Here is a 9,936-nt window from a genome sequence, read left to right as displayed (position 1 = left end):
CCTCATCTGGAGTATCGTGTCCAGTTCTGGAATTCCTAACATAAAAAAGAGATGGAGCTGTTGGAATGGGTCCAGAGGAGGCTACAAGGATTATCTGAGGGCTGGAGCACCTTCCATACAAGGATAGGCTGAGAGAGCTGGGCTTGTTCAGCCTGCAGAAGAGAAGGCTCCAAGGAGACCTTATAGTGACCTTCCAGTACCTGAAGGGGCTGCAGGAAAGCTGGGGAAGGGAGTGCTCAAGAAGGCTTGTAGTGATAGGACACCAAGGAAAAAGCCGCCAGCGGTGACCTTCAGCAGATGCTTCGCTTCCTCCAGACCAAAATCAAACCTTGTTCTGTCAAGCAAGACCAGCACCTGTACCTAATTACAGCCAAAATAAGGCTATTGTTTCATAGAATGTATCCAAGAGTGTTCAGCAGCAGCTGCTTCCGATAAGACACCTTATGTGTGGACATAGGGAGGAGCTTAAGTTGCTCTTGCCCCTTCTCTTTTAGACCTGCCAAAGGGCTTGGTTTCCCCAAAATTGATCTTCCCTCTCCCCAACTGCACTCTTTGGTCCAACAAACGGTGCTACATCTCCTTATTTACTGATCCCAACCACTGCATCCTGGGCCCAGCACATCCCAAAAGAAATCTCTTCAAACCATCCATCTTCTAAATGATAAATGTTCCAAGTCATTTTTATTTAGAATACAAGAGAGAGGTACAAATGTATTTACACTGTGTACATATACAATCAAATAATATATAATATCAAAGTTTTGTAAATAATGTTTTCATAAATATTTACAAAGTTAAAGTGACAGTTCAGTTCTTTTCTGGAAGTAAAACACAGTTTGTGAGAACTTTATACATCTTAGACTTATAATTAATATTAGAATACCTTCTTTTAAGCTTTATGATACACGGCCCTCTTCTCGCATGTGGCAGGACTCCAGAGGGCGCTTAGAGTTGTCCTTGGGGACAGACCTGGCCCAGGGACTGGTTTTCCCTGTCCCCAGAGGGCAGCAGAAGTGTGATAACAGCCAGAATGTTCCCTCAGGGCTCTGGGGAGCTGGTCCTCCCAGAGCTGGAGCAGGCACAGCCCAGCAGAGCACAAGGTTCCCCACAAAACCTGCCTGTGGATGAGCATTTCCAGCTGGCACGTCGTGCTGGGACTGTCCCCTCCGCCCATGGCACTGCTCGGAGGTGTGGGGCAAACCTCAGCGTGTGGCTCGGGCTGGAGGAGGGCAGGCAAGGGGATTTCGGGGATGAAACGTGACCATCTGCTAAATCAGGGCTCCTCAGGAGGGAAATGTGTCCCTTGGAAAGAGCCACCAAAGCAAAGCTGCCCCTGGGGTAGAGAGGATGGGGTGACCACACTGGGGCTATGCCAGCTTTTTAAGGGGACACACATTTCTCCTGGGCACTTGCTGGAGCAGAGGAGGAGGGATAAGAGCTAGCTTTCTTCCATCTGTAAAACCCAGCCAGGACTCAGCCAGGACCAGATTTTAGGCTGTCCCAGACGTCCTCCAGTGCACCAGCAAATCCACGCTGGACATCCTACTGTGTCCCTTCACCCCTCTCTCCTGCCAACCCTGGGGACCAGCAGCCCACCCTACACCACATCTCCTCAGGGAGGATCTCTCACCGGCAGCTTCCAGAGCTGAGGGGGGGTCCCTCGCTTACCAAGCAGCCTGCTGAAACCCCATGGAAACGGTGACACTCAAAAAATAACCCTGTAATGCACAAAGCAGCCCTGCCTCTGCCCTCCAGCTCCACCAAGGGCCAACGCCCCCAGCTCATGGCATGTCTCAGTGCCAGTCTTTGCTGTCCAAAAACCCGCTGCCGCGCCAGGGCTCACAGCACCATGGTGGGGATGTGATGGGCCAGGGAAGCAGGATGGGGCACGGGCAGGGCTGGCGAGTGAGCCTGCAGGGAGGCGTTGGGGGGCCGGTGGCGGGCGCTTTTCTGGTGCGCCCGCAACCCGGCGAGCTGGGAATAGGCACTTTGGCAAACCTGGCACTTGTAGGGGCGCTCGCCAGTGTGCAAGCGGACGTGGTTGCGGAGGGTGGAGGACTGGCTGAAGCGACGGTTGCAGAAGCGACACACGAAGGGCTTGTCCAGGGTGTGGATGCGCATGTGGGAGCGCAGGTTGCTGCGGGAGTTGAAGCCACGGTGGCAGATGACGCAGCGCATGCGCCCCGTCGTGCTGGCCCCCGTCTCTACCGCGTGGAAATCCTCTGGGGACAACAGAGGATGGTCAGGCACTGCCCTCCAGCACAGAAGCTCACCCCTCCCCAGCTCGCTGCGTCACTGAATAACCACCCCGTGCCCCCTTGCTGGCTCCTCTACTTGCTGAGGATGCCCGTGAGCACAGACTCCCATCCTGGGCACAGAGAACCCCCCAGCCTGGGCACAGAGCAGGGTTAGAAGCTGGCACTTTGGGCTTTTGGGTCAAGCCAGAGCTGGGAAGGGACTCACTCAAATTTAGGTGAGGGGGAATACTCGAACCAACCCGTCTCCCCTATAGACAGGCACAAAAAACTCTTTTCCCCAACCTGTGCTGCAAGCAGAGCTGTCTCATAGTCCCTGTGTTTGTCCCCAGAGAGCTGGGGGATCTGACACATCCCCTGGGAGCTGAGGACAGGGTGAACGGAGAATGGGCAGGGATGCTGCACCCAATGTTTCCATTGTTACTTACCATGCTTGTTCTTTTTCTGCTCCTCTTCCAGCCCTGGCACACCCGGGATGCCCAGGAAGGTGTTGTGGGAGTTCCCATACCAGACCAGCAGCTCTTGGTCCGGGGGAATCATCTAGAAAGAGAGATACAGACGGGGGTGTAGGGAGGGGCAAGGAACATGCATCCTCAGCTGGTCACTTCGGACCTACCCTGGCCACATCCCATCTCCTGGAAGACCCTGCTGCCTCTGGAACCTGCCACTGGTCCCCAGCACAGTCTGGGCTGCAGCACTGGAGGCGGTGGCACAGCTCGGCGCTGGCACAGAGCTGCTCTGTGGTCTCCCCTAAGCTGGACCACAAATAACATGACAGACAAATAAACATCTACAGAGCTGGGCTCTCTGGAGTGAAGGACTCCACTGCAGCTTGGGGAAGATGAGGACGCAGACAAATAAGCCATTTGTAGACCCATGAACGGCAGCAAGGCACAAGTGACAGAGACTGAAGCAGGGAGCTATGACACAGAACCCTGGTTTGATGCTCCTGCAGAGCATTTCAACTCTGGATGGAACCACCAGCACCGTCCCGCTGTAGGGCACAGGCAGCATCTCCTGCCCAGCCCTGCTGGGGTTTATTTTAGCAGGTAGAAATGCAGATACACCAGCAAAAGGTTTATCAGCCCAGGGAGCAGAGGAGAGCTTGTGGGCTGCTCTAGGACAGCGTGGCTCCGGTGCAAGAGGCTGCCTACATCCCACACCAATGCCCTGGTGCCTGCAGCAGCCCCAGGAGATGATCTATAGCTTCTGGGAAAGGCTTTTGCACCACTCATGCTCCTGTTTCCCTGAAATGATGGCACTTCTTCTCCTGTTGTTCCCATTGTGTTCCCACACTGCCGGGGCAGCCAGAGCAAGCATCCCTACGCACAGCAGCTGCGGCTGGGAGGAAGGATGCTCTCACACCCGTTCAAACAACACTAACTACAACATCCCTTCATAAAAAAACATGCACAGAATTTTTCCTTTTCAGTCCCCAGTGCCGCGAACCTAAACTACAAATGGGAAAGTTGCCTGATTCAGAGGTCGGTTTTCCACACACAGAGTAGCCGAAGAAAAGCATCATCCACATGAAATACAGATACTAAGTTAGATCACCTAGGCACTGAAAACATGCCCAATTTAAAACATCTGAAAGCAGTGGGAGTTTTGATTTCATATTTTTAAGTGTCCATTTGTATAAAGACCTCACTAGGGCTGCAGAGTAGGAATTTGGGAAGCAGGGAAAGGTGATATCATTTTGCACCCCAAATCAGGGCTGCTTCTCTGCATTGTTTTCTCTTAACAGAAAGTGAATTATTTTTAATACAAGCAAATAGAATAAAACATTGCCGAAAGGATAAATCATATTGCATGCCTGCATACATGTGTGCGTGCATGTTTTATTCTGCTGGAGCATCTATGCCAGTAGTGGGTGAGCACTCATGTGCATACACCCCAAAGCAATTTAAATTGCACCCCAAGAACCTCTCTGCCTTCAGCTCAAAGGCCAAAACTTGCTGCCGTCTCTTTATTTGCCAGCAGCGGGAATTGCTGAGGGAGAGGGTGAGAAAAACAAACTAGCAAGTAAGGGCAGGAACAGGCAAAATGCATGAAAATATTAAATATTAAAGGCCAAATATTAAATGAAAATATTAAAGGCCAACAGTGAGAAAGGCACTCAATAAATCCGATTTTGAGGTGGCTAGGTGAGAAAGGCATCCTAAGAGATACTGGGCTGGTGGGGTCAGAGGGTGACAGTGCCCCTGCAGGGACACGTGTGCTGCTGAGAGAGGGCACCGCTAAGTTTAGGTCGGTGTTTGGGTACCCTGCCTGAGACTGGGCTTTTCCAGCTGGTCTTGGGCTCTCTGTGCAGGATTTGTGGTGAGGGAGGTGGCAAGGCAGGAGCTGCGAGCAACAAGGCAGGAGCTCGCTCTGGTCTGAGGTGCTGTATTTGTGTGCCTCACACTAAGGATTTAATGAGTGGAGACAGAACTGCAAAAGGGGAAAGTCTTCTTTTGCTTTTCCTTTTCTTGTTGCATTCACAAACCCCAGCGACTGAAAACCAATTGTTTCTGGACTGCTTGTGTGCGTGCCTGCAGGGACGTTCTGTAGGCACAGGCAGGAATAGTAAGCCCGCAAAAGATGCAGAACCTTGACCTGTCGTGCCTGGTTGTGACTCGGCTCCTCACAAGCTCCACGCTTCCCTTCCTCACATTCTGCCATGGAAAACCCTGGCCCATTCTGCTCCTCCCGGCACAGAGGGATCCGTGCTGACCCAGCGGGAGCAGCAGCGTGGCCGGGCACCTGCCGTGCCCAGGAACACACCATGATGTGACAGCAGGCACCCTCATCCCCACGTTCACCTCCCCATCACTTGGGATTCAGTGCTCTCAACATTTCAACTTCGCTACTTATACCAAGGGAATTAAATTAATCCTGCTCCAGCACTCGCTGCTTCAGCCCTGGGAGCAAGCCTGCAGATTCACCGTGACTGCGTAGAACCTCTTACGTGCACCTCCCCGAAAGTCAGCTCGCCTGCTCCGTCATCCATGCACACACAAGGTGTGGTCCTAATTACATCACAGCTACCTAGAATTATTTTGCTACTTTGCATAATTTAAGAACTGTAATAAGAAGCAATAAAAAGCAATTAAACTGCTGTCCCAACCAGCACAGCTGCCCACAAGAATATCAGGTGTTAAAACCGGGTACAGCTGGAGCCTACAGAGGGGTGTCCAAGATGGGGAGAGCAGGACAGAGCGCTTGGGGCTCTTGCTTGCAGCGCTGTACAGGGAAAGGAGACAGAGCCCCAAGAGGCACACGGGACTTCTTCTACAGCAGAAGATAATACCTGTTCTCTTCTCAGACAGCTACTTGCCTTTCCCATCCCTCTGCGGCGATTCTGAACCCAGCCCTGATGCTGGCTTGATGCAGGATTGGGCCATGGTCCTGTGCCATGGGGCATTTGAGTATCTGCTCCTCTGTAAGCAGCGCAGGAGCCCAGATAGATGCAGGGAGCTGCACTTGCCCACAGAACCAGCAGGTACTTGCATCCTTTCCCAGCTAAGACCCTTTCCCAGCTGTGAGCAGCCACATGAGCCCACACTCCCAAGTATGCGAAACTCTGGACCCAACACTGGAAAGGGGAAGCTCCACAGAGCTGGGCTGGAATGGGACATGTTCCCTCATGACCCTGGGCTGAAGCAGTGGCACGGGGACACCACCATGAACTACCACCTCCTTGCACCTACAACAGCATCAGGTTATGGGGACATGACACGAGCAGAGCGGGTCCCCACTGTCACACCGCTCGCACTGCGTGATTTGTATGATTTGGCATGAATAAAACCAGGGAGCTGGACACCCACCTCCATCCCGTCTTCTGCAGGTAGCTGTGGGTACCTCCAGACTTCAACCATTAGCGCAGCAGCCTGTGCTCTGGGGCACCACTGGGATCCCTGCTCCCTGCCAGACCAGCACCCACCAGTGCTTCATGCGGGAGCGTATGGATGAGCTGAGCAGGATGAGTCCCTTCCCCTTTCGCTGCAGAAAGCCCGAGAAGGCACAGCCATCCCAGTGCCGCACCCTGCCTGCTCTGCAGCTCCCTGCCTGGCTCCTACTCTCATGCTCCATTTACGCCCTGAGCCATTTGTGACCCCAGGGTGCACAGCCTGCACTCAGTGCCTGGTTTCAGAGGTGCCCCCAAACTCTTCCCTGCTACAGAGAAGCTGGTTCTGCACAAAATCCCATCTTTCAAAAGATCATCAAACCCCTGCTCCTGCTCAAAGCCCCGTCTGAGCCAGGATTGCAGCACTCTTCATGCTTTACACCCCAAACCTCAGGCAGCATTTTCTCTCCCTCTGCTAACATGTCACTGCATAAGCCCACTAAAAGGGGACAGAGAGGGCACTTTCTTGCTCCCTAAAGCCCATGCAATGGTCCTTTTCTGCATTGCCTACCTGTCCCAGTGGATCTGGGTGCCGGGGACAGCTAAGCCACCCTGTGCCCCCACAAACGACCCAGCACCAGCCCGAAGAACAAGGGCGGGTCTGGGAGGACCGGCGGGGGTGTGTGTCTCAGTGCCCCGCTTCCCTTCTGTGGCTGCCTTGCTGCCTCCCTGCTTACCTCAATGGCCTTGTAGAAGATGCTGTTCCCAATCTGGACCACCTCCAGGTTCTGCTCCTGCTCATTCCGCGCACATTTGATGTAGGTCATCCAGCTGCGGTGGTCCTCCTGGCTGGCATCAATGAAGTAGCGCACTGTACCGTCTTCGTTGAAGACCTGCGAGGGGAAGAGAGCAGTTGGTAGCGATGCTGCCTGCAACGGACCAAGCCTCTCCACCTCCTGCATGGGATCATGGTGCTGGGGAAGCTCTGAGAAACAAGTCTTGGGCCGGTACCAAGCTCAACGCCAGCACAGCATGGGGGCAGAAAGCCTGCCAGTAGCCAGGAGCTGCTGCCTGCAGATGGGAGACGCCTGAATTTGTCCTCCTTGCGGTGCTGGACCACACATCCGCAGTGGGGCTGAGGAAGGATGCCCTGCTCTCATAGCCTATCAGCCCCTGCCCACCTGATAACCCAGCTCTCTGCCTCAACCTCCTTCCTGCCAGCAGCTGCCAGAGGGAGTAAGAGCATCCCTGGGTAGAGGAGGAAGACCTGACCTTCAGGGGAAGGTGCTTGGCAGAGTGGCAGGAAAGGCGAGTCAAGCTTCTATTAGGCATAAAATTATAATGATAATAAATAATAACAGTTTAAAAGTGTAAATCTGATACTCAGTGGAACAAAATAAAAAGAGGAAAGCTCCCCTCTGCTGGCTGGCATTAATGCGTGATGTCCCGGGAGCTGAGATCCCCCCGTAACCCTGGGGCTTCACTCAGGGGCTGGGGCAAAGCGGGGATGGGAGAGAGCTGGTCTTGCCCGCTGTGTGGGGTGCAGGCAGCTGCCAGCCAGGGGTTTCACCACGATGGGGAAGGGCAGGGCAGGGTGTGATCCTGCTGCGTCGGGCAGCAGGCCAAACATTAGGAAAAAATTTTTCACAGAAAGGGTCATTGGGCACTGGCAGAGGCTGCCCAGGGAGGGGGTTGAGTCACCTTCCCTGGAGGGGTTTAAGGCACGGGTGGACGAGGTGCTGAGGGACGTGGTTTAGTGTTCGATAGGAATGGTTTGACTCGATGATCCGGTGGGTCTCTTCCAACCTGGTGATTCTATGATTCTATGATCTGGGGGCTCCTCTGAGTGCTGGGTGCACCCTGAGAGCTGAAGATGCCTTGTCCATCTCCCACCCTAGGGTTTCCTGCACTCACCAGCCCTGGAGGAGCCGGATCTCTGTATGAACAGGGAAATCGAGGCACGGCGAGGACAGGACAAAGCCCCCCCAGTCCCCACTTCTCCCCGTTCCAGCTGGGGCTGAAGGGATACGTGTGAGGGGGATGTCGTTACCTCCCACATGAGGTTGTTGTTCTTGCACAGGTCCACATGCTCCGGAGAGATGACCCTGCCCGTGAACGGTCCCATCTCGGTGCCGGCCTTGATCCAGGTCTTGGAGAAGATGCCGAGCCCTTCCCCGGGGATGGAGCTCTGCGCGATGATCACTTCCGACGGCAGCACCAGGCTGGAGAGCTTCTGCACCTCTGCGAGCGGAGGGAGAGGGCTCGGAACGGGGACCCCCCATCCCACCCCAGCGAGAAGGGGGGGCAGCGGGGATTCCTCGCCCTCCCCAGCCCAAATCCCGGCTCTGAGCTTTTTTAAACGCCCAACCGGGCTCCTACAAAGCGCTACAAGGTTCCCCCCGGGGCATTGAGGAGGTACCTGGGAAAAGCAGCCCGGGCCGGGCGAGGGAGCGAGGCTGAGAAAGGGGGTTAAATGGTGTCTATTTCGGCCCATCCAGCAATTTGTCATGCTGTTAAAGTGATCTGCATTCATTAAACTCAACTAGAAAGAAATTGCTAATTCTAAATTCATTAGTCCTTTAGGAATGCTGTAGCGGTACATTGTGCCTGAATGGCGCGAGGGCTTGTTTAAAAGGGCCCAGGAATTCCTCTTACAAAATGGGGAGATGAGATGGTTGACATATCGTGAATGGAAATGGAATTAGCCTTCATGGTAAATTAAGAGAGGAACAGAAATCCGAGAGGGGGAAAAGGGAGCCGGGACGCCCCGGCGATGCTGGGGCGAGAGAAAAGATATTGTCCCGGGCGGCTGAATGCGGGGCTGCCCGGCCCCCCCGACCCCCTCCCCAGCCCGCGGTTTAAGTGGGAACTTTCTCAGGTCAAGCCTAAGTTAACCAAATGAATTTAAAGCCCTTCTTCCCCAGTCAACTGCTATTACACGCCTGGGGAGAGCCGGGAGCCGCATCCCAGCCCCGGGTACCACGAGTCGCATCCCAACACCGCATCCCAGCGGAGGGTACCCAGGGGCTGCATCCCAGCACCAGGGACTCAAAAGCCGCATCCCAACAGTGGGTACCACGAGTCGCATCCCAACATTGGGGACCGGGAGCCGCATCCCAGTCCCGGGTGCTCAGGGAGCCGCATCCCAACAAACACTGGGGACTAGGAGCCGCATCCCAACAAACATTGGGTACCAGGAGCAGCATCCCAGCCCCAGGTGCTCAGGGATTCGCATCCCGACAAACACTGTGTACCAGGAGCCGCATCCCAACCAACACTGGGTACCAGGAGCCGCATCCCAGCCCCGGGTGCGGGTCCTGGGGTGATGGGAGGGTCCGGGGGGGCCCGGTGCCGCCACTCACCTCCGGAGAAGGATTGAGCCAGGACCTCGGCCGTGAAGGCGGTCTTGGGGCTGCTCTTCTCCTCGAAGAGCTGCTCGCCCAGGACGTTTCTCCAGCGGCCGTAGAGGAAGCTGTGGAGGATGTCGGAGGTGATCACCTCGGCCAGGGAGAGCCCCTGCGGCTTCAGCCCGGGCTTGAGCACCAGGGCTTCTGCGGGCAGCACCGAGCCCATCATGGGGGCGAGGCGGCGGCCCGGGCTCCGTGCGGCTCGGCGGCTCCCGCCCGGCTATATATGAGCTTCATTGACCCTCCTAATTGGTTATTAATGACCTCCCTGACGTTAGCGAGGAAACTGGGGCTGCCGGAGCGAGGCGAGCCGTCGGAGCGCCCCCCCACTCCCACCCCCCTTCTTTTCTCCCCTCCTTCCCTCCCCTCCCCGGGGGTGGGGGGTGGCTGGAGGGAGGGACGGGGCGAGCACACACACATACACACACACATATACACATATTTA

At 55.1% G+C, this 9,936-nt stretch overlaps 1 protein-coding gene across 1 annotated transcript; it reads right to left on the bottom strand.

Moving 5' to 3' along the window:
- Window positions 1-1,839: 1,839 nt before the first annotated feature.
- On the bottom strand, window positions 1,840-9,660 carry PRDM12 (PR/SET domain 12). Its single transcript, XM_069873431.1, has 5 exons — window positions 9,447-9,660; window positions 8,135-8,325; window positions 6,822-6,977; window positions 2,684-2,795; window positions 1,840-2,222 (listed from the first exon to the last, which is right to left on the bottom strand). The coding sequence occupies exons 1-5, from the start codon at window positions 9,658-9,660 to the stop codon at window positions 1,840-1,842; spliced, it is 1,056 nt and encodes a 351-aa protein (XP_069729532.1).
- Between the last annotated feature and the right edge of the window lie 276 nt (window positions 9,661-9,936).

The sequence above is a fragment of the Phaenicophaeus curvirostris genome, chromosome 20 (assembly GCF_032191515.1).
Source record: "Phaenicophaeus curvirostris isolate KB17595 chromosome 20, BPBGC_Pcur_1.0, whole genome shotgun sequence".
In the NCBI taxonomy this organism is placed as follows: Eukaryota; Metazoa; Chordata; class Aves; order Cuculiformes; family Cuculidae; genus Phaenicophaeus; species Phaenicophaeus curvirostris.
The sequence above is the reverse complement of the archived record's forward strand: the minus strand, read 5'-3'. Positions and strand labels throughout refer to the sequence as shown.